The following is a 26,286-nucleotide window of genomic DNA, read 5'->3' on the forward strand; positions in this document are numbered from 1 at the left end:
TGATTAATAACTGCTTTACAATTGTTGCGAACTTTGGTGCAGGCAGAAAATGAAACTGAAGAATTGGAAGCAAGCCAGTTATGATATGCCACATTCTTCTCTTGAACAGCCTTAGCACATTTATTGGAAAACCAAGGTTTAGATAAAGGATAAGATTTTAAAGTGGGGTGTGGGATAAAGGATTCCATTCCTAACAAAATAATTTCGCTGACATGATCTGAGCAAACGTTGACATCAGAAGTTTTGAAACAGTAACCTGACCAAGGAAAAGAAATTTTGCAGGTCATCCCATTTTTCATTCTTGTAATGCCAAACACAAAGTTGGGAATAGCCATGTGATAAAGGCTCCATTGGAGAAGAGACAATCAAGTTGTGATCTGAGGTGCCTAAAGGACCACTCACTTCGACCGCATACTTAGAAGAGTTATTTGTGAGAAAAAGATCAAGCATGTTGGCTGTATGGTTAGGACTGTCTGGTATTCTAAAGAAAAGTAGGGGGAAGGACATACTGTATGAATTAATGAAATTTCTGGATCTGGCATACACGTGGTAAGAATATACCCAGATTCTTGAGATAACGTGGCCCTGACAATGCCCCTTGCATACACACTACTCGAACTCCCTCCAGTCAATATCTGGCAGAGTAGAGGTAGCGAGATTATACACTAACTGATCCGGAAGCCTCCAAGATTGGAAAAGAAGAAAGTTATTGATAGGTTCGGTCCTGTGTACTAACTAGTGGCTGGCCTGTGAACACTGTTTTAGAGCTGTACCTTCGAAATATAAGGAAGTTTGGATCTTGTCATGGTGTAAGAGATGGAGAAGGGTTGACCAGAACTTAGCTCTGGAGACTAAAAATTGGTTCCACCACTTCAAGCCTCCAATAAGCAAAGTGGTGGTATTGCACTGGTTGATGAGTCATCACCACACCTTGACCCCTGCTTACGTTGGTTCACACCTGGGTGGCCACCCACAGTGTGCTTGTATGGGGGTTATACACAGGATTACTACCAGTCCCAACATCGTGAAGGTGCAAGCAGAGGATTTGGCTGTCACAGACAGACAGTCCTGACTTCACTGAAATTGGGTCCACTTGATTTGAGTCTCACCCGAATAGCAGTTCCATTAGCGTTTTAGACTCCCAAGTAGCAAGCACAGCTTGTCTGGCATATCTGAGAGAATGTCTGCAACAGCCTCAAAGATCAACAGGTGACTCAAATCAACTACTGGAAAAATTTCTCCCCCCCCCACCAAAGGTGTACTTGAGCACCCTGATGGGGAAGGAATGTTACATATATGATAAATTTAGTTTTCATTGGACTGCAAATAAAAATTTTTATTTAGTTCGAAGCACAGATATATAAATGGCAGCCTCTAAAACCAACCAGTTTTTCTGGAATATTTTCTTTAAAAAGAGGCCAAATGTTGTCAGGAAATGCTTTATATAAACATGGCAGTATATAAAATGCCTTATTTTATTTTAGAGTAATATTAATCTAAAAAAGAGAAAAAGCAATTTACTTACCAAAAGTTAAAAGAAAACCATACAGCATACCGAGGATCCAAGAATACCAGCCTTTATGTTCAAGGTATAAAAGAGAATATACTGCATAGCAACCTAATAGTGGAAACAGACCCCACGATAGATAACGGAATGCCATCTGTGCAAACAATGCAAAAACAGTGAAACTGACTTTATATCACTTTAAAAAGACAATAACTTCTCAAAATACACATTTTTATTAAATTCAAAGTTAAAACCAAACATCTTGTTTTTCAGATATAACAATGAAGAAACTAAATCAAGATAATCTGTGCAACACGCTATTCAAACATTATATCAGACTGATGAAACTATTCATTATGGATGTTTCAACAGCCTGATATAATGCTTCAATTATATGTAGCACAGGTTAACGTGATTGAAATACTTGAAATGAAAGCCAACTCAATTATTAAAATATACAATAAACTGTTGAAAAATACTCATTAAATGTGTTACTTGTTGTATAACACTTTCCTAAAGTTTAAAAGGCAATTGTCAGTTACATGCACCCATGAAACTTCTGTAGCATTTCAAAACTACATGACTGAGCAAATTATTTGATAATCAAACTCCAAGACTGGTGCTCATCAGGTGTTCCTAAACTTTTATTGCCCAAGGCCATAAAAGTTAATCGCATATAGAAATTCACACTCCTTTAATTTCTGTTCCTAAACTTGGGAGCCATTGATAAAAATTTAGCATTTCCACACATACAATGAAGTTGTCAAAAGCAATTACCAGCACACAAGACAAGTCTTTATGTCAGAAAAAAAAAGTATATGCAATAGTATTTACACAACAGCAGCTCATATTTACCTATTTCTTTCAAGTGTTTAAGCAATCCTTTTTGAACTCCTGCTTTCCACAATAATAGGTAAAAATTTACTCCAATAGTCAATCATTCTTTGACTAAGGAAAAATTTTTAGATCTATAATTAACCAATCAGTTTATATTTCTGCTGCTTGTGTAGGCGCCTCCGTAGCCAGGTGGGCAGGAGCAGCAGTACGTAGCACACGCGTCTTGATTAGACTGGGGTTCGAGTGCGTGACCACCAAATACGGAGGATTTGGTGGTCACTCTATGTTACATTAGCAGTCTGCACATTAGCAGATGCAGAAAGGTCAGGGAATGACCACCGCATATCCCCAGAGCAATATGGCCTTAGTTGCTAATGCTCCTAAAAACCAAATAACAAACAAACAAACAGCCTGCTTGTGTATTGTCATGTGACTAAGTGTAAAGGTGACATCATAATTTAGTTTACTCAATATTTTAAAAGCCTTAAACACTACCTTATTCTGTCACTCTCCCCAACCCCCATAAGAATAACTTTTTGTGCCCTATAAAATTTTTTCATATTCTTTTCAGATAAGAATAAATACCGAAGAATGATAAAATCCATAATTGTATCATGCTAATAGATTTTTTTTTAAAAAAATTACGGGCTCAAGTAGCTGTGTGAATGCCTCTCTTTGCCAATAAGACTTTCTTGAATTACAGTATCACACAGATACAACGAACTAAACTCTATGTTACATTAGCAGTCTGCAACCTTGAATCCCCCTCCACACAAACACAGCCATTCCATCATACTTGGAATCTAGCTGCAAAAGTGCTCTGCTCATTTATTGATAGTGGCCTTAAGGGTTCTGGATTTTGCAACTTTTTATTGCACAAATTGGTGTCTCCACATTTTCTATTAATTGACTTGAAGCCTTTTCATTTTTCTTCATTATAAGTGAAATTTTGCTATTAAAACATACAGTTTCTATCTAATTCTTCCTTATTAATATATTAATACATTTCCTTATTTGAACAAATAAGGAAATATATAATAATTATATGTTATATAATATAACTGTATTAATATCTCTCTTGTAATCATATTCGGAAAACTTTCTAGAATATAATAACGATCATGGATAGATACCATTTAAGCCAGTGGTTCATAACTTGTGGGTCATGATTTCTCCTCCCCACCCAAAGGATACCATACTTGCAACATATAATAAATTATGGGACATATGAGTCTCATAAGAAAGAAACTAAGCTTAACATGATCAATATGGGTGTTGTAGAATAGTGGTAAATTTTGGTTCAGTCAAAAGAGGATTCCTAGAAGGTTGGGGAATCCTGGAATAAGCAATTGTAATAGTAAAAAAATATTCATCTATTTATTGCTATAGCAGAACAAGCCTTTTCTTAAAGGCCAGTAAGGAAGCCTTAAGAAATTGTTGACACTTGTTGAATTTCTTTCAAACAATCAAGGAAAAAAAGGAAGGCTTTAAAGAGAGACGGGGAAAAAATAAAAAAAAAAAAAAAAAAAATTGGATGAAAAGAATAAAGAGAAGTTAATACACAGTAAAGAAAATATTATTTAAATTAAAACAAAAAATAGTGTGCTACTGATTATTGTAGAATTTGAGGTGTAATAAAAGACTAAAGAATCACGGTTATACAGTAAGGCAGCTGAAATCTCAAGCTTTTGAAAATGGATAAGTTCATAAAACTTTTGAATTTTTTTTTTTTTTACTTTAATTAGCATACAAATTGTGTTTAAAAAATAGTTTTGTCCTTATTTTTAAATTTAGCTAAATTTTATAAGTTACAGCTTAACATTCATAGAATCTTTTTTTATCAATAATTTTGGTGTAACCATTGTTTCTTGTAACTAGCAACTGCAACTTGTAGCGCAGTACACTGTAGTGGTTAATTGCAATAAATACATAGTTCAAAGGTCCTAATCACAGAGATTAGATTATTTTTGCATTTAGCTAAGCATTTAGAAAGTCAATAGCACTATTTATAAATTTAATATTACAGTACAAACTATCATCCCATAATCTGGAAATAGTAGCATTATTATACCGCTATCTGTTATAGTAGTGGGAATGGTTTGGCTTGGGCAGTTTTCTTGCAAATCAGAGCTAATTCCAATACGTTTCTTGCTGCTGTATTGTGGAGTTATCTGTGGTGGAATACGATACAACTAAAGACGATGTCTGTGTTTTGGTTGCAAAGGGTGTGAGGGTTCCTGCATTCTGAGGAACAGAAATGATGCCTTAAAAGAAATTAAAAAGAGAGACCCATCGAGCACTCAGTTTCCCAGCACAACACTGGAAATTACACTTGCACATCACATGATAAAACAAAATCCTCCACGGCAGAAAATTCTGGTTCCACTGAAGTAGTTATCATCAGTGACTCTGTCAGGGAAACAGAAAATATATATTGTAAAAAGGATGGGTGGAACAGGACAGGCTTTGCCTGCTAGCAGCCAAATTGATGCTATAGAGCAGCTACCATTTTTTAAGGGCATAAAAAGTGATTTGTAAATGGTGATACTAATGATATTAAAAGTATAAGATCTGAGGACTTACTTAACAAGTACAGGGCAATGCTGAAAGAAAATCACATTAGGATTAAATTTGAAAGTGTCTGCAATTCTACCCAGACACAACAGGAGAGAGTACATGATGAGAGCCTTGCCAATCAATTCAGTCTGTGCAAGCTTCATGGATAGAATTTTTCTAGTATGATCTTTACTTTTTAACAGACAACACTGGTTTTTCACTAAAGCTATGAGTATAGTAAACAAATATAATGAATCTGAAGTACTGGTTAAGTCATAAAACATGGACGATTTATAGATGATATCAAAGTTGGCAGGGTGGTTAAAGACAGTAACAAAGTATGCTACTGCAAAAGATCTAGAAAAATTAAGCAGATGGGCTGAGAAGTGACAATTGAAGTTTAACACTGACAGAATGGAAGATGCTGCACATGGAGCATCAATATGCTCCATATGCAGCAATCCCAGAATAGTATACCAACTGCGTGATACCACACTCGAGGTAGTAGGAACAAAAAAGACCTAGGGGAACCTGTGCAGCCAGATATGAAGTTTTCTGGGCACAGCAGACAGGATGCTAGGACAGCTCATGGGTTTTGTCAATGATATACAGGAATTTTTCTAGTAGGGATAAGGAGGTAATTATTCCAGTGTAAAAGGCAATTAATAAGTCAAATCTTGAGTAATACATATATTCTAGCAGCCATCAACCATATGGAGAGGGGATGGGGTTGGAAACATGAAAATTATCATTTTGCTTAATTGAGTTGTCACAGAGAAACTTTTACATTTGAGGTTTAAAATAAAAACTATTAGATCCTCTATCTTCACCAGAGAATGTTCTGGATATTTATATCCATATTTGTTTGTTTTAGTTAATTTCTATAGCTTTGCTTGATATCCTGGTACTGGAAATATGCACTCTGTGATCCTCCATTATGATGTGATGTACTTCATTACTTTGGAGGAGGAGGTCTCATTAAAGAAGGGGATACAGTTCCCCAAAACTTCTGGCTTTGTTCAGTTATATTAATATGTCAAGTTAATTGCAGTCTCAAATTATAATGCTACCACGATGCAGTATAGTATGTTTTTCTCTTGGACAAATCAGAATCATTCAAATCTCATATAACCATCTACACTGCTCGACTCAACAAAATTAACAGAACATACAGAAAATGTGGTGCGACTCATGCAGCATGCGATGAAGCAGGACAAAATTTGGTATGGTGGTGTACCATAGAGTAACGAAGAAATGAGGAGACAGCAAGAGACTTTGGAAGGGTATAAGGGACATTTATAAGGGTTTTATTATAAGAATTACCAAAAAGGTCACATAACAGAAGTCAGTAAAAGATGCTTAAAAATATGGTCGCATGACATCAGTACAGCAAATGATCACCTCCAACGGCTAAACAGTGCTGAAACATGCTCGATATAAGAGTGTACGCAAAATTCCAGGGCAAAAAATCCCATTCTTAGACCAGTGTAGATCTTAGCTCACCAAGTGACTGAAGAGTTGGCTGTCGGCATGCAATGCGAAGCCCAAGGGTATCCCACACATTTGATCAGATTTAAGTCTTTTAAGTCTAGTGATTGTGCTGACCATGGCAGTCACTGGATACCTTCAGTTTCAAGATATAGCTTTATCAACTGAGCTCTATGTGCAGTGGCATTATCGCATGTGAAAAGAAAATCTGGGCCAATAGCATTCAAAAAAAGTTGTACATAAAATCTGAGGATCTGTTCTCAGTACCCCTGTGCAGTTACAGTACTCCTATCAAAAACATGAAGAGTGCAACCACTGATCATTATTCCGCCCCATACAAGAACACCACCTCCAACCATAAGTGTCCCTTTCTCTGATGTTGAAGGGATGGTACTGCATTCCTCCTCCTCCTCCTCTCCAGATGAAATAACATCTAAAATCTATTTGTAAGCTAAAATGGGACTCATTAGAGAACAGAACTGTACCCCACTTGTCAGGGATCCAAGTCACGTGTTTATGGCACCAGTGGTGGTTTGGGGGTAATGGAATACAAAGCACTGGTTCCTTGAGTAGAGTCCACTTAACACAGTCCGGTTGGAAATGTTTTCACCTGTGGCCACAAGAGATAATTGATGACAGATCATAGGGTTCCATCTTGCTGTTTAGAGCCAGATAGTGATCTGTTCTGGTTGACATAGCCCTCGGATGACCTAGGCCATTTCTTCTTGTGATGCTTCCTGTCTCCTGAAACTGCTTCCAAAGTGCCAAGATGACACTGCATGACACATTAAGCCAACTCATCTGTCCATAGTAGTTTTCCACTGCTCTACAGTCCAGGATTCATGTTCATTACACCATGTAACATGCCACCTCCGCCTGCCTGGCTTCAAGTCATCCAACAGCCCACCATCTCAAAGAATCATTTAAACGACGATGACTTGCCATCCTGAGTACTGGAAATGTGGCTATCCCACTGAGCAAGCCAAAGCAGGAATGAAGTGATGTGGTCACAACCTGTGTTTTTTATAGGCATGAATAATTTGCATAATGTGCAGCTCTGTTAGGTAGTAGATAGATTTTTATTTTATACTCAGAATTTGCATGCCAGGATGCTTATAGTATCAAACATTCACCTTTGGCAACACTGTTCACAAAAAAATATTCATGTAAATTTTCTGTAATAAAATATAAATATAATCAAAAATTTATAAATATAAAATGTAATAAAAATTTCTATAATAAAATATTCATGTAAGCATTCTGTTCTGTTAATTTTTTTGAGCAGTGTATTAGAATTCTCTGTGGTACATCAATCTAGATGTAATTAGCAGATTTACATATACAAAATTTTTTTCAAAAACACTAATATGATTGATAAATGATTATTTAAAAGTGATTTATTAAAATTAATGGTATAAAATAAATTTACTTTCTGAAGTGAAAATTAAGAAATTCAAAACAATCAACAGTAGAACTTATGTAACTGCATCACTCACTAAATCATACTGCTTCGTAGAAGAATCTACGTAGGAACCTTTATCCGAAAATGTGACTTTGGGAAGGAAACCTAATATCCGTCGCTCTCTGTCCACTTCAATATTTGTAACTTTATGGATCTTCCAAATTTCAATTAGTAGAGCAACAAACACAGATATACGAACTACCAAATTAGTGTCATTGTCAAGCACATAAAGAAGAACTACCACGGATTGAAAAACATTAAAAAATACTGAGCGCACTGACAATCCTTCAAGGGATTTCCTATTGTTCCAAAATTGGATATCTGTAATATAAATTATTACTTATGATTGCACATGAAAAATAAAAGGACAGAAAGAGATATTATATAATAACAATAAAATTAAAGTACAATTATTAAATAAATATGATGATAATTAATATAAAGTAGAATCAACTATAACTGTGTCATGAAGGGCACTGCACATCAGTTACAACTGTTTAGTAATGTATACCATTGTCTTTTTAATTTGCAATGAAAAAAATAATCTTCCTATTCCCAGTCAATCACCTGCTTTCTTCTATCTCACTTCCCCCTTCTCTCTTTTATTTTTTCTAATCTTATGTTTTCTTCATTCCTTTGTCATACACTGACTGCAGTTGTAAAATGTATTATAATTAAATGACATAAATATCACTGCTATTTAAGACGCTGTATTTTCATTCAAACTGATAAAGAAGCACACTGCTTTGAAAATGTCATTTTAGACTTTTATTTACTTTACAGTTTTATCCAGTTTATATACTTTATTTGTACATACAAGGTGTCCACAAATCTTTACAAAACTAAAACATTATTGTATAGGGTACATGATAGAAACCACAGATCATTTCCAGGTAATAAGAGATATCTTCAGGTTTTTATTTGCCAACAGATGAATATGTGCACTTGAAGTAGATGTCAGCAAATTCAAAAAACTGTAATACAGGCACTCCTGGACTTAGCAATACTCAACTTCCGTAAATTCGACTTTACGTAAGTTCAAGTGGCCAGTGCAAACTTTAAAAAATCGTGAAAACGCATTTTGCATCCCGTAGGAATAAATGGGGGTATTGTGAAAACATCGCAATGTGAACCCAATTACACATTTTTTTTTGGTAATTCATTCCAAGACCAGAGAAGTTGAAATTTTCACTATATAACTAAGCTATTTATCACTCTAAAAGGTAATTTTTATAATAGAGCACTACTTTTATATCGTCCTCATATGTTCCGTTTTAAGAATCAATTTTGGGCAGCTTTGTTGATATTTTTCTAAAGAGCATTTCTAGAGGTCATGACCATAAAACAATAAAAACAATTTGCACTTTCCAGTTTATTGGGCTTTTCTGTTAGTGCAATCTACTATAAACAGATAGTAAACTCGATCTTATTGCATTTGCGATAATCCCGATAACTGAAACTGTGTGGGTTTTTACGTTATTATGGTGAAATGTGTTCCCCTTCACTGAAATCTTCAATCATATAAAAAACAAATACGTTTTCAGAATCTTCTCTTCATTTCTATTTACAGTACTTATTACAATGATGAAGGGAAAGCAACCAACAGAAAGTGTAAGTGGTGGAAGTGCTAGGAAAATTAACAAAATTGATTTAGAAATGAAGACGAAAATGATTAAGTACAAAGAAGGACAAAAGTTTGTCATCTATTGCACGGGAATTAGGTCTCGCTGCTTCAACAGTGAATACTATTTTAAAGGATAGTGCGCGTATAAAAGAACATGCTAAAGGAGCAGCGCAGTTAAGATCAACAGTGATCACAAAACAGCATTCAGGTGCTATATGGAAGATGGAAAGGCTATTAATAATATGAATGGAAAATCAGATTCAGAAGTGATTGTCCCTGAGTCTAATGACCATTCAAGCAAAAGCAACAAGTATTTATGAAGATATTAAGGATAAGTACAGCGAACTAAGTCAAGTTCATGGCAAGCAGTGGATGGTTTAATAGGTTCAAGCATCGCACTGGTTTCCACAAAGTTAAAGTATTCGGTGAAGTCACCAGTGCTGATTCTGCAGCAGCAGAGAAATTTTGTGATGTGTTGGAAAAAACCCCTTCTAAATTTCCACAGCCCTCAACCTCTGGGCATACTTATCAGCTGGAGATGCTGATTCTGGCAACGATGCTCGAAAGGTAAAACATGCTGACGTTATGCCTGTGCCTTCACATTTATTTGTAATTTTATAATTTTGAAATTTTTCCTATGCATGAGATTAAAAAAATAATAAATGATTCTATTTATATGTTTGTAAAACACTTATTTTTTGCTTCAATCAAATTCAGCAAACATAGTTGTGAATGCTGCATAAGCATTTATGGAAATTCTGAGGACTTACGTAAAACTCGACTTACGCAGAGTTCCATGGAATGCAACCCTTACATAAGCTGGGGAGTGTCTTTAATGGTAGAATTTATCAACAAAATTCCATCCTCTTGGTTTTGTTGTCAATTAACAGCTTCCGTACAAACTGTAACTTGTATGGTTTCATCCAGATGGCAACGTAACACGTTATATGCTGTTGACCTTGACATGTTAAGATCATGACTGGTGCATCACATGGATGAATTCATTTGTGAAATACAAATTTTATCAGCAATATGTCTCCTGAATCCTTTATCAACAAAAAAATTAAAGGATCCTCTGTCTAGTACTTTTATCTTGCTGATTCAAAGCATTTCCTTATTGGCATTGCTGTTTTTCCTACTTCAGATCAACTGTGGGGATGACTATAAGTTTCAATTAACACACAATACTAAAATACCTTGCAAGAGTATTCCCCAAAACTTAGTTATATAGTATTAATCACTGAAAAGTTGATGTTACTGGAGAAAGCTTTCCCACAGCTCATGTTGATTGGGATCTGTCAATCAAGTTGTATTATGTTTATTTTGATGTTTGCTACAGTATGGGAAACGACCTGTAGAAATGTGTTCTCTGTTAGTGTCAACTGTATAGTGGCAGTATATCACAACAACCTACATCAGTGATTCTCAATCAGTAAGCTTCTGCAAACTTCTTTAAGGGATGGCACAAAATTAAAAACAAACCCATTGAGATTAATGGCAATTTTTAGAGGTGCTGTGATGCTGTTTTTAAGTAAGCTATATACAGTACAAGGGTGGTCAAAATGACTAAAAGTTCAGGCACATTGATTGAAACTGAACTATCTCAATAAGCAATTGAATTGTCAATAAGTTATATAAGTTTCAAAGGCCAAGTTCTCAATGTCAAGCTATCAATTTTGCTTTGAGTGTGGAGTGCAGTAAGATTACAACTAAACTGTAAATTTCACTAGATAGCTATCAAGACCTAATAAGAGAATTGTTTCATACTGTAAAATAATCTGCCAAAACATGCTGTTTCAATGGTAGATCATGTTTTAAAAGAGAATTATATAAGTGTGTGATAGTAGTTATTTCACTTTTGCAATTAGGCAGCATGTGAAAAAAAAAAATTGACATACAAGTTGTTCTAACCCTTCATGAGCATCTTTCACTGAAACTTCTTGTTCAACAACAGAAGGTTCCTTACCTTCAGCACTACAAATTCAAAAGATTCCATTACATCTGCAATGAGTTCCTCTTCATTTTGGAAATCCTGAAACATTCAACGTTTGCATCCACTTTTGCGTAATATTTGAAGATTAAGTTTTCCTGTAAGGTTAGGTCATTTCTTAAAAAACTAGATTACACCTTGATCAAGAACTGACATCATATTTGTTAGGTGATTGTATGCAAGTCGTTTACTTGACAATGAGAGATGCAATTATCCATAAACAGCAAAATTTTTCTATTCCTCTCACTGATTCTGCAATCTAAGTCTCTGATCCATTCTTCATGGATTTGTGATGTTATCCATGCCTTTTAGTTTGAGGGTATATAATGGGTAATATCTTCAAATTTTTACAGCATCGAGGCTTCTGGGCTTTCCCAATGACTAAAAGAAGAAACTTCTCTGTGCCAGATGTGGGGTTTTTTTTTTTTTTTTGTTATGTAAACTCCAAACACGAGAGGTATTAGAACCTATAGTACTTAGTACCGTGCTTGGGTTGGAGGTTGAGAAGACGAATGAAGATATTTGTTGACGTTGGACTTTAACCTCTGTAGACTGTAATTTTCAGGAAATACATATGAAGGAAGGTTGTTCCAGAAAACGGCAGTAGAATGAATAACGAGGAAGATGAAAAGTTGGTTCTGTGAGTTTGAAGTTGGACAGTAAATGGATGTTGGCTGGTGGCAGCACGTTTTGAAAGAGAGAGCAGGAATTATAGAAGCCAATTCAGAAGAACAGTGCCCATGGAAATATCTGTAGAAGAGGCACGCAGCAGAAACAGTACATCTATGAGACAGTGAGTGGAGAGACTCTGTTAAGAGACGAATCATTAATTAATCTAACTGCCTTCTTCTGAACGGAATCAAGAAACCTGAGAGAGGTTTTGGGGGCACCACCCCAGATGTGGGAACAATATTCCATGGTAGGACGGATTTGCGATTTGTACAGAGTGAACAGCTGTTTGGAAGAAAAGTAACACCTGGAGCGAAAGAGAAAAAGTTTTTTAGATGCAGAGGAAGCAATATTTGTAATGTGCTTATGCCAAGAGAGAGAGATTAGAAGTCAGGGTAATCCCCAAAAGAGATATATCATTTTGCCTAGAAATCAGAGTGTCACCAAATATAAACACAGGAGCAGAAGAATCCTTTTTGCAAGATATAAGACAAGACCGAGTTTTAGAAGGATTGAAATCAACCAAGTTGTCTTTGCCCCACTGGAGAATTACTTAGAGATCGGCATTTAAGGAATTGGTAGCAGATTTTCGAGATGTTGAAGCTGATTGAGCAGAGCAAGGTTTCTCAAAATGGAAAATGGAATGCAATGTGCTATCATCAACAAAAAAATGGATAGGATTTCCAATCAGTCTAAGAAGGTCATTAATATACAAGAGGAAAAGAGTGGGGGAAAGAACTGAACCTTGGGGGACACAGGCATTAGTGGAGAAGTTAGAAGACAGAGAGCCATCTACCATTACCCTCAGTGAGCAATCAGACAGAAAACTGGATAACCAATTACAAAAAACAGTTGGCAAACCATAAGATGGAAGCTTGTTTAGAAGACCTTTATGCCAAACACGATCGAAAGCCTTTGAGATGTCAAGAGCAACTACTTGTGTTTCACCGAACCTTTCCACTGAATTAGTCCATAAATGGGTAACAAACTAATCCTATCCCCTACAAATGGATTCCACAGATTATTTTTACCTGTAGCCCGTGGGGATTTCCTACATCCATGAATATACTGTACTTTGATAAAAATGCTATATGATGTTTGGCAAACTTCCACACAGTTTTGCCAACTGCTTTGATGTTCAGCATTTCTGACTGAGGAATGATGACAAATTTTCAAATGCCTACATATACTACTTTCACTCAGCAGAGAGATATGGCAGCCATTTAAGTAGCTACATATGAAAGTCTTATCGAAGTTTGTTCCTACATGTAGGTTCCCCTCTAGAATGATGCATTTTCCTATGCATTGTATGTTAATTTTTTAAGATTTTGTCTGTTTGTTATTTGGTTTTTAGGAGCATTAGCAACTAAGGCCATATTGCTCGGGGGATATGCGGTGCGGATGATGTGGAAAGGTCATTCCCTGACCTTTCCACATCCTCCGTATTTGGTGATCATGGGCTCGAACCCTGGTCTAATCAAGAAGCATGCTACGCACTGCCGCTCCTGCCCACCTGGCTACGGAAGCGGCAATTTTTTAAGAAACAAAATTTCTTGCTGTTTATGCCAGGAATGTATGAGGAATTTCTCTTTTAAGGGGGGGGGGGGTGTAATAGAATACAATCTATGTATCCTATTACATTAAATTAATTCTATGTGAGCAAAACAATGAATACGGACTAAAATTAGTGATCTCTAATTATCCATAATGAAAATGAAATGCTCTAAAAATGCAGTTTATATTCCTTTTTATTAAAAGTTAATTAATTGAAATAGAAATATGTACAATAATAATCAACCATTTAAAAGCAAATTTCACTTTTCTGAATTATTGACACTGGCTACACTGGCATCTGCAAGCAGACACCTCTGTACAGAGCACACTTTCTTTGACTCACTGGTGCCTACTGTACTATGTATGGGTTGAAAGTTGTAAAGGCAGATGATACCTGCTGCCATTAGACTGCAACTTTCAGTAAAGTTTTCCCAAAGAACAAATAAATGAGGATAAGGGAAAAATCAGGTCTGAGAGGTTGAAATTTAGTTGCTGAGGTGTATGGACTGGTTTGGAAGCCATTAGTTGAATTATAGTTCTCATAAAAAGATCTTTAGAAAAGGTTGTTTTTTTTTTTTTTGTGGTAGTTTTTGGCGCATCGGCTTCTGTGGCCATAATGCACCTCCCAAGGTTTTTGCAGTACTTTGACCCAAGCCAGAGGCGGGATTCGAACCCACGACCTTTCAGCTGCCAGGCAGGCACTTTACCCATCCAGCTAGCCCAGTCGGCTTAGAAAAGGTGAAACAAACTAGGAACGGCTGTGTAAGAGAGAGAGAGAGAGAGAGAGAGAGAGAGAGAGAGAGAGAGAGAGAGAGAGAGAGAGAGAGAGAGAGAGAGAATTTATAAAGGATAGGTCAGTAATTAATCTGATTGCCTTCCTTTGGATAGTCTAGGAGCTTAAGCGAGTTTTGGGGACACCACACCAATTGTGGAAACAACATTCCACATGTATGGATTTGAAATCTGTAGCTGTTTAAAAGAAAAGTAGTGCCGAAAACAGAAATAAAATGTAATTTTTTCAATGCAGAGAATGCAATTTGTGATATTCTTAAGCCAAGAGAAACTGGAAGTCAGGTTGATCCTCAATAAATACATGTGATCTTGTTTAGAAATCTGAGTATTATCAAACGTAAGTATGAGAGCATTTTTTGAAAGAGTGAAGTTAAGTTTTCTTCACTCCACTGGAGAATTACCTGGAAATCAGCACCTGAGGAATTAGTGTGGATATCAAGCTGAAGCTGCATGAGAAATTCTGCTCTGTAGAATTTCTCAAACTGGAAGCTGTAATACAGTGTGCTATAATTTAAAGTCAGTGAGAAGAGGTCATTAATAAACAGGAAGAAAAGAGTGGGAAGAAAGAATGGAATGTTGGGCAAAGCTAGCATCATAATTGAGAAGTTACAAGGTAGGGAGCCATCTACCATCATCTGCAGTGAGGGAGTAGAGAAAAAAACTAGCTACCCAATTGCAAAAATTGGAAGATGAACAACATAATGGAAACTTGTTCAGAATACCTTTATATAAAACTTGATCAAAAGCATTAGAAATGTCAAGAGCACATGCTTGAGTTTTATTGAAATTTTCCAAAGAATCTGTCTAAAGATTAGTAATATAAGCCAAGATATCATCTGTATATCAATACTGATGGAATTCATATTGGTGATCATAGATCAGATGAAAGGTAACAGTTCGCAGTTTATAGATTGCTTGAAAACACAACAGTATAATAACTGAAAAGGATATTAGCAAATTTCCACGTAAAAAGAAAAAACACTAATAGAATAAATGTAGAAAAACAGTGACAAAACAGGAATAAGATTTGAAGCACGTGATTTGAGAACAAGTGGGGACATGCTATGAAATGGTAACAGGACCTAGAGACTTCTTGAATCAGGACTGTTTAGCATTCTTCTAATGTCCTCTCCAAAACCACCCAAGGGAGGCACTGAATGGAATATGTATGGTATTGAAGGATGTAACAGTTAAAGGAAAAATAGGATGTTAATCAGTCAGCTTTATTTTTAGATAAGAATGCAAAAGAACCATCAGGATGTAACAGAGGTGGAAGATGGATGGATAGAAGTTGCTGCAAATAGCTTTAGCCTGAGACCAGAAGGTTCAAATATAATTTGGGCAAAAAGCAAGTTTCATACTCCTAGCTTGTTTAAAATCTGGTTTGGATTAATTAATAACTTCTTCACATATGTTAAGTGTTGGGAATTTTCATGCAAAGTTACAGTAATATGCAGTTCTTATGAGGTCTTAGCATATTTATTGGAAAACTACAGTTTAGATAAAGGATAAGAGTTTAGGATGGAATGCAGTAGAAAATATTTCATCCCTAAAAGAAAGATCTAGCTGACATGATCTCAACAATCTTCTCTTCAACTAAGGTAAATCTTCTAATTTACCTTAGTTGAAGAGGAATAGAAATAACAAGTTACTCATTCTTGTAAAGCCAAATGACATGAGGTTTAAAATGGCCATATGATAGTAGATTTCTGTAGAGAGAGAGAGAGAGAGAGAGAGAGAGAGAGACCACTAAAGAAGATCATTACCAAATTGTGATCTGAGGTACTTAGAAGAACACCAACATAAGGTTGTTGGTAAAGAACAGATCAAGTGTTAAGGTGTTTATTTAAGACTGTCTGGTATTCTAGTAGGTTGGTAACAAGTTGTGTAAGGTGATGGCATAAGTTCTGTATTACTACCAGCTGGATCTACGAAAACCAAAACTAGCTAGGGTTATACACATTAAAATCAAGAGGGAAAATTACTTCACTGTTAGGAAAGTTAGACTAGGGAAAGTAGAGTTCTGAGTGTTTTGTGGAGTTTGGAGAATGATAGTGGCAAAGATTAACTTGACAGAATGGGATAAACTGATTTTATGCAGGGGAAATTCTGAGATGGAAGTTTCTGAGAAGACTTCCTAAAGCAGAAACCAGTGTGGACATAGCACAAGTACCGCCCTTAAAATGAGTAGTGTGGCCTTGGTTGCTGGTGCTCCTAAAAACCAAATAACAACATAACAACAGATCAGGACTGTTCAAAATTCTTCTGACATTGTTTTGACAGAAGACCACCAGGCATAGAAAGAGCTGTACTGGGAATGGTAGGAGTTGGTTTACCAAGATCATTAATACATGACTTAGAAGAAAAGTAGGATGCTGGCTGTGAACTTTATCTTTAGCTGAAGCGGGAATAGAACCATTTGGTTTTGACAGAGGTGTGAATAAAGAATAATAAAAGTTGTGATCAGTAGCTTTGGCAAGAGACCAGAATGCTCGAATACCATTTGGATAAGAAGCAACTTTACTAATCTTGTACTATCAGAAATTTATTTGGACTGATTAATAACTACTTTACAATTGTCAAGCTTTGATGTGGGCAGGAAATGAACCTGGAGATTTGGATACAAGCCAATTGCGATATGCAACATTCTTACCTTGAACAGCCTTACTGCATTTAATGAAAAACCATGGTTTAGTTAAAGGATGAGGTTTTAAGGTGGTGTGTGAAATGAAGGATGTCATCGTTTGAAGAATAATTTCACTGAGTCAATCTGAGCAAATGTTGGCTGGCCTCAGAAGATTTGAAACAGTCATCTGACCAAGGAAAAGAAGAAAAGAAATATCGCAGATCAACATGTTTTGCATTCTTCTAATTCCAAACAACACAATGTTGAGAATGGTCATGAGGGAAAGGTTCCATTGTAAAAGAGACCATCACCAAGTTGTGATTTGAGGATTACTCACCTCAACTGTGTACTTAGAAGGGTTGTGAGAAAAAGGTCAAGCATGTTGGCTGTGTGTTAGGATTGTCTAGTATTCTGGTAGATAAATAAACAATCTGTGCATGGTCATTAGTATGGCCTTGCATAAATTGCAAAGGCCTCAGTTTCTTGACATGCTGGGTCCAAAGTTGGGGACTGAAGAAAGTCAAGTTTCAAAGAGAGAAAGTCAATTATTTTTAAGTAATTAGTGCAGTTGGGAGAATGATAGAGGCATCAGATGAATTTTTGACAGAGTATTGTAGAGAGATTTTAAGCCATAGAAGGTCAAAGAGAGGAGATTCTAAATTACCAAGTCTCTGACAGTCTCTATTAGAGTGGAAATATGCACAAGTACCACATTTGAAACTGAGATGAGTAGTGGTTGATTCCAGTGGCATAGCTACCATATAGGCAGGAAGGGCAATTGCCTCCAGGCCCAGCGTCTTTGGCTGTCCCCTCTTTTTGCAATTTTCATTAATTAAGTAGGGGCCCGAACATGTGTGTGTGTGTGTGTGTGTGTGCGTGTGCGCGCGTGTATGTGCTCGCTTTTGAAGTCTTGTCAACTTTATCTGCAATGATTATGTTATTTTCTCAAAAACTGTAACTTGTGAATATCAAGAACTTGACAATTTGATTTTATTCTGTTCATATTGCTCTTCTTTGAAATTAAAATAGATATTTTCCCCTTGAAAAAGCTATACAGAAATATGTCTATCCTCAACAGTTTATTTTTACACATATCTCTATCCACACAGACACAGATAATATTTGCAAAAGAATAATTTTATTGAGTGAAAATAAAAATTACAATGAGGGAGGAATGCTCATTCTTTGAAACTTAATCCAAACAATTAAAAAAAATGTTGGTAGATAACATGTACAAAATCCTTTCTTCTGGAGTCCTAGTGGTTCTGACATCCTATGGATAAAGGGATGGTTGAGTGGCAGAAGACAGAGAGTGGTAATCAATGGACACTGCTCAACGTGGACTAATGTTATTAGTGGAGTTCCTCAGGATTCAGTGTTGGGTCCATTGTTGTTTTCTGTATTTATAAATGATATTGATGATGGTGTATCAGGCTTAATGTCCAAGTTTGCAGACGATACAAAGGTTGGCAGGGTTGTTAAGGACACTACTGATACCATGCTGCTGCAACAGGATCTGGAAAGGTTGAGCAGATGGGCTGAGAGGTGGCAAATGAAGTTTAACATTGACAAATGTAAAGTACTACATATGGGAAACAGTAACCCCAGATCAACGTATCAACTCTGTGGTACTACGCTGACAGTGGTAGAGAATGAAAAGGACCTGGGGGTAATTGTGCAGGCAGATATGAAGTTCTCTGAGCAGTGCAGACGAGCTGCAAGAGTAGCTCATGGTGTCTGATCAATGATATACAGGAATTTTTCTAGCAGGGACAGGGATGTGATTATTCCCTTGTATAAGGCATTGGTCAGGCCACACCTTGAGTACTGTATACAGGTCTGGAGGCCTCATTTCAAGAAGGATGTAGAGCTGCTGGAACGAGTACAGAGAAGGGCAACAAGATTAGTGAATGGAACAAAGGGTTGCTCTTACGAAGAAAGGCTTAAGTTTTGCAAATTACAGAGCCTGGAGACTAGGCATCGGCGAGGTGATCTGATAGAGGTGTATAAGGCTTTGAATGGCTTGAGCATGCTCAATGCCGATAGGATTCTTCCTCTTGCTCAGAATAATCACCTGAGAGGGCATAAATTCAAATTGAGGAAGGACGGATGTCGGATAGATGTGCGGAAATTTGCCTTTAGCCAGTGAGTGGTTGGTTTGTGGAATAGACTCCCATCGCTTGTTGTTGAAGTTGATAGCCTAAACAAATTTAAGGCTCAGCTGGACAGGTATTTCAAATGAACGGAGGGGTGAAATGGGAGTAGTGGTTGTTTTTTTTTTTTTTTTTTTGGCTGATGCTGAATAAGCTTGCTTTCTTGCATCATATGCCTCTACTAATGCTAATGCTAATGAAAAAAAGATCTCATAGATCAAATAATTTGGACAAATTAAATAAATGGTAGTTGAGGCAACTGACAATCGAGATTGTCTAAAAACATAAATAGGATTTAGCAAATTTTGAGTGGAAATGAACATCACTTATACTGGAACTGAAATCACATATTTATGAAAGAAATAAGGAAATTTTTCTAGATAGTATGAGGAGCTTTAATTTTTAACAGTGTCTGAAGTTTTGCATTTCATCCAGAGATTAACTGGGCTCAGTCAGCCAAATATTGTTTTCTGACTTTACAATTTCACTCTCCTCTAGAAAATGGTTAATTAGACTGAACACTTCCAATGATGTAGTTCTACTATTAATGTATCTGCAAAGTAAAATTTCCTCCTCTATATTATTTCCCACACATACTGAACACAGTAATTACACATACATCTTTAATTACATTGACTACCTCATCTACTTGCAATAAAAAACGTGTAACTTTAAGTTGATCAAGAAATTGATCACAAAGGTCTAATGAAATATCACTCACTAATTTTCTTCTCAAATTATTATCTGCAAGTGGAACCTTCTGGATTTCTTTGTCATGCAGTTTATCAAATTTTTTACAGTATAAATGGCACAGGTAACACTAAACTTTCTCAAACTGAATGAGATATTTTACATTTGCCAATTCTGTAAGCAATTTAAAATGATGAAAGCAATGGTTTTGATGTAACAGTTATTTTGGCAAAAGGCTTCTTTCTGCTCATTAAATTCACAAACTATTTCAAAGTGCCTCTAATTTATTTGGCTTCATGACATCTGTAGCCAAAATTTTTATTAAAAAATAAGCGCTGTAGCTTTCTTCTCCATTAAATCAATATTTGCAAACCCAAAACATGTTTTGTATCATATTTCTGCATTTAGGATTTTTTACTTACTGTTTCTTCACTTGAACTAGCCTTCACTGTCTTTATTCAAACCAGAATCGGAATCTTAATCTTTCCTCTTGTAATAATAAAATTTATCTGCCAATGACATGGTCATCAGCAGCAAAAAATTCAATTAAACTTTGTCACATTTGTCATTTAACAAATATGATGGAGACCCATAATGGTTCCAATGAGATGTAGAAGGCAGATAAGTAACTAGAAAACTACTGAAACCACATACATTTGTGAAAGAAATTAAAAAGTTTTTCGTTTTTAATAGTCCCGCATTTCATCCAGAAACTGAAGATGTTGCCAGAAGTTGAGGATAAACATAGCAGCTGTTTGTACCACTGGTCTTCAAACAGTGCAAGAAGCTGCAAAGGTTGTGTTTGTAAAAAAACAATGCACAAAATTAAGTTTGGTTCACGGTAAAGAAAAAGCACAGTGCATCACCATCTTCACAAAGTACACACATATTTTACTGATAGTTCCCACTATCAGCCAAGTGTTTGGCAAGTGCACCTAATTGCAGTCTATTCTCAGACCTTCAAGGTGTACTGGGTGAAGCTTTTTAACCATGTAGAGACAGAATACCTCTCAGCTGTTGTTTACCCATTCAAACTTAGCCCAACACAACAATACAGTATGGACTTCAAGAATACCATGTTATGACAGTCATAAAGTGATGCCACTGACTTGTCATTCACAGACTGTAAAAAGACAAATAAATATAGCCACAATAAATTTTAATTGAGTCTATGATGGCACGCTGCTTGTCTTTAGTATAAAAATCACTGACATCATAAATCCAGTACTATAATTAATTCAATTTTACTATATAACTTTCCTGGAAACCATCACCACCCCATCCCAACCCAGGTGGACATTCAACATTTTGAAAACTACTGTTTTACCAAACGGATAAGATCTAAATCCCAGCCTCATTTTAAGACTGAAAATGACACAGCTAAATGGAGTGAAGAATTGTGATAAGCAGAAATATTTGACTGGAGTCAATTCTGACTCTTCTTGTAGAAGGTTAAAACCATTATTTAAATTACTTAAATTCAACTAAACATTTATTGCATCGTATATTGTATAAGACATTCAGTTCTATTTGGGGCAACTTTAAAAGGTGATGCTAAAAATTATGAATAAAACAAAAAATAGTCAAAACCAAATTAGTTGGAGAAAGGTGTTACATAGTTATTCAACTTATGAGAACTAACTAAAATAAGTGGCACTAATCTATTAAATGCATAATTGCAACATTTCAAAAAACAACTTAATCTTTCACATGATTGATTAGTGTCACATATTTTATTTCATTCCCATAAGTTAAGAACCAATAATTTATGCAATGCTTTGTATTGAATAAGACATCAGTTCTACATTGCTCGACAAAATTAACAGAACAAAATGTTTTTCAGGAATTATTTTATTGTGAAGAGTCACCAAAGGTGAATATTTGATACTATAGGCATCCTGGCATGCAAATTCCAAGTATAAAATAAAAATCAATCTACTACCTAACAGAGCCGCAGATTATGCAAATTATTCATGCCTATAAAAACACTGGTTGCGACATCACTTCATTCCCATTTTTTGGCTTGCTCAGTGGGATAGACACATCTGCAGTACTCAGAATGGCAAGTCATCAACGTTTAGATGATTTTTTGAGATGGTGGGCTGTTGGAGACTTGAAGCCAGGCAGGTTGAGGTGGCACGTTGGCTAAATGTATTATGCAGTGTCATCTTGGCACTATGGAAGAAGTTTCAGGAGAGAGGAACCATTAAAAGAAGAACTACATCAAACAGACTGCTATCTGGCTCTAACAACAAGACAGAACCCTATGATGTTGTTATCAACTGTCTCAAGAGATTCCTGCAGGCACAGGTGAAAACATTTCCAACAAGACTGTTAAGAAGGCTCCATTCAAGTACATTCTATACAAGGAAGCCAGTGGTTTGTATCCCATTATTCCCCCCAAAACCACCACAGAGCTAATCGCATGTTTATGGCACCATAAACATGCGACTTGAAGCTCTGAAAAGTGGGGTACAGGTCTGTTCTCTTATGAGTCCCATTTTAGCTTACAAACAGATTCTAGACATTATTTCATCTGGAGAAAATGAAGAATTTGGTACCATACCTTCAAAATCAGAAAAGGGACACTTACAGTGGAGTTCTTGTGTGAGTAGAATAAAGAACAATGGCCAGACCCATTGTGTTTTTGATAGGGGTACTGTAATTGTGCAGAGGTACTGAGAACAGATCCTCAAACCCTGTGTGCGACTTTTTATGAGTGCGGTTGTCCCAGATTTTCTTTTCATACAACAATGCCACTGCACACAGAGCTCAATTGGTGGAGGAATATCTTTAAGCTGAAGATATCCAATAACTGCCATGACCTGCATGATGAACAGACTTAAATCTGATTGAACATGTGTGACACTTGGCATCACATTGCATGCCGATAGCCAACTACTCAGTCACTTTGTGAGCTCAGGTCTGCACTGGTGGAAGAATGGGAGTTGTTGCCACAGAATCTTATACACACCCTTATATTAAGCATGGTTCACTGCTGTCAGGCCTGTTCAGCCATTAAGCCATACTGGTGTAATGTGAACATATTTTTGAGCATCTTGTATCAATTTCTATAATGCAACCTTTTTGGTATACAACCCCTATAAATGTCCTTTATACCTGTCCAAAGTTTCTCACTGCCTCCTCATTTCATTGTTATTCTACAGTACACCAAATTTTACCAAATACTTACCAAATTTTATCCTGCTTCTTTGTAAGCTACACGATTTACACCATGTTTTCTAGGTGTTCTGTTAATTTTGTCAAATAGTGTATTTGGGACAATTTTAAAAAAGGTGAAGCTAAAAAAAATGGATAAAATATATTGACATGTAAGAAAAAATAATTCTGTTTTCAGTTTGATTTTTAAGATGATTGTTGGCAAACTGGTCTCCACTATTTTTCATCCATATCTAAGTATGTGAATGAAAAATATCTATTCGACATAAATTCATATTTTCTTAGATTTGGACACCTAAATACAACTTTCGACAGTTTTAACAGATGGAAGAATGATAACTGCTTTTAAAATCAGAGAGGGCCATAACTGTTAGTCTCAGTTATCCGGTATTTACGCATAAAATTTAATCAAGTGATAAATACATATATGAAGAGGATATTACTGCATAAAAAAAAAAGTTAACAATTATTTTGTGGATTTTTTTAAATTGATTTTATTTTTAAAAATATTTTCTCATCTTGTCCCAATTACCCAATCTGCTTACAGATTGGGTAATTTCGAAGCCAATTGCATAAAATTAGATCAGAAATAAATAAATAAAATAAATATATGACAAAACAAAGAAGTTCAACTAAAAATTAATACCAATTTTAGCATAAATGAAACCAAAATACTTACCATTCTTAAAGGCTAAAAATTCAAAGATACTGTGAACAATAGACACTACAAAAGTTAGCCCAAGTAAAAGTGGAGAAGTCTCAAGGAAAGTTTCCTTCATAGAGTCTTGTTCTTCATCTGATTCCTCCATTAAGTCCTGACCAAGAAATGATGTCCACCGAGAACGCATTGCCTGGGCTGTATATAACTGCCAGCGGAAGAGAGACAATGGCTGAAAAGTAAAATGTACAGGAAGTGTCCTACAAAAAAAAAAAAAAAAATGTATATCTTTATGAAAAAATTTGAGAAGTGCAGGATACATTTTTATCATATAATTCAACTGAGAAGACTGTTAGCAGTAACTATGATTAGTCAAATTACAAGTGACAGCATAACATGAAATATAATCGCTAGAAATTCAGTATGAAGCATGCTTGCATATAACAAAGCAATTCATGTTCTATCTGAATTAACACATTTTGTATTAGTTATATGTTACTGATGCCTTACAAAAAGTTTTATCATATGAATTACATACTAAGTTAAAAGATAGAGTTAAACTACAAACTAACTATTCATCTTCTTTTCATAAGACTTACCCCATCTATTTCAGGCCAGCTTTTATAGTCTTCCCCCCCTCTTGCTTTGGACCAAATTCTCATCTGTTATGCTTTCTCTGATATCTTTCCTCACTATCTTCTACCATGTTTTCTTTGCTCTTTCTCTTCATATCTTCTCCCACAACCTCAGTGAGCTCTCTCTAGCTGTTGCTTCATGTGGCCAGATCATCTCAGTCTACTTTCCTGCATCCCCCCCCCATTTTTTTCAGTTAACCTCATACCTAGACTTCCTTTGATATACTCATTCCTCACTGTCTTTCCTTGTAAGGCAGAGTTACCATAGTTTGGCTTGGTACCACGCACACACACTCTTTCCTTATAACACCAAACATCATACTCAATATTCCTATAAAATTTTCCCATCATGAATTTTAAAGGGGTGAGGTTCGTGAGTGGCTTTTAGAGCATTTTTAAAACTCTTACCAAAATTATACACTTTAATATCAGGTAAAAATAATAAAAAAAAAAAAAGCCAGACTCTTCCATAACTATACATAGGCACAGAAAAGCAGTTTGATCATGTGTAGTCCTCCAATGAAATACCTGCATTATGTATCCATCTTATGGCATGCATCAAATATTTCTAATACAGCAATACCCCGCTTAGCACGGCTTCAAACAGTACGGGTTTCACTATAACACGGTTTTCAATTAAGTTTAAGTCAAAAATTTACTGTACATATTAAAACTCATTCAATAGCCTAGACAGGTACTATACATATATGCTGTGTTGTCGTACCCTAAGTACGGTACATATATGCTGTGGTGCCAACTCTATTGTCTACCATGCACATGTGACAATAGCTCCTTTCAGGCAGTCAGCTGCAACGTGCAACAGCGTTCAGTATTCTTAATTCCATCCTGATGAAACGACATGATAGTTTTCAAACTTTTCATTTCAAAATTTATTTTTTACCCCTTTAAATATGATCGAAAATATATCTGCATCTTGGCTAGAAATCACTGCCCTATTTGTTAACGATTTCACTGGTTTTGAATCGCAAGTTCAGATAATTGCCGAAGACATTGTGAAAGTCGGAAAAGACTTGGGATTTGAAACTTTGGACACTGCCAATGTACGTGACTGCACTGACTCGCATGCAACTTATATGATGCAACTCTCCTTGAAATTGATGAGCAAACTGCATATGCAGAAGACGAAAACAATTCTGAAGTGGATAACACTGGAGAAAGTTTTTTGGGGGGGGTTGACATGGCCTGCAAGCGATTACGAATGGAGATCTGAATGTTAAACGTAGCATCAAGATACGGCAAATTTTACAAAATGGGATTTGATGCTACAAAGACTTGTACGCCGAGAAAAAGAAGAGATGGCTTCACCAGACTTCATTATTGAAATACCTAAATAAACAACTACTTTTTTAAAGCTTTTTTCTCATCTCTCATGATGTTACCTTTTCATTAATAAAATTTTTGAAATATTCTTTTAAATTTCAAATCCTTTTAATTAGCTATTAAGTGCAAATTGTTTATAGATTTATTATAATTTGTTTATAGACTGTTTCTCTGGTACGCATTCAATTAAAACCCATTATAATTATATCTCAATCAGCACGGAATAGTGTCGGTACCAATTATCAGTGCTATGTGGGGTATTGCTGTATCTTAACTTTAACTTTTCTTGCTCTATATATTTAGGTTTTTATAACATCAAAAAATCTTTCCACCTTCTATTTGATGCCTGCTATTTCTTTGCAATTAATTGATAATTTTTTCCTTTATAGCTTCTTTCCTTCTAAATTGGCTTACTAAAAGTAAAGTGCAGCCATTATCAACCCACTGCAGGATGGAAGCCTCCTCAACAATTCATGCTGAGGGAAAATGGACCATAATCTGCCACGCTGGTCCAGTGTGGGTTG

General features: G+C 35.9%; 1 protein-coding gene across 1 annotated transcript in view; it reads right to left on the reverse strand.

Annotated features, from left to right (window-relative positions):
* LOC150088628 (putative lipid scramblase CLPTM1) overlaps window positions 1–26,286 on the reverse strand; it is a 179,904-nt gene that overhangs the window by 31,774 nt on the left and 121,844 nt on the right. The window contains exons 8-10 of the mRNA XM_090369595.1: window positions 23,808–24,046; window positions 7,885–8,171; window positions 1,526–1,661 (exon numbers count right to left, since the gene is read on the reverse strand). Coding sequence (XP_090225721.1) covers window positions 1,526–1,661; window positions 7,885–8,171; window positions 23,808–24,046 — 662 coding nt within the window. The remainder of the gene's footprint in view (window positions 1–1,525; window positions 1,662–7,884; window positions 8,172–23,807; window positions 24,047–26,286) is intronic.

Source organism: Mastigoproctus giganteus, chromosome 3 (assembly GCF_048544385.1).
Source record: "Mastigoproctus giganteus isolate SK-2022 chromosome 3, ASM4854438v1, whole genome shotgun sequence".
NCBI lineage: Eukaryota > Metazoa > Arthropoda > Arachnida > Uropygi > Thelyphonidae > Mastigoproctus > Mastigoproctus giganteus.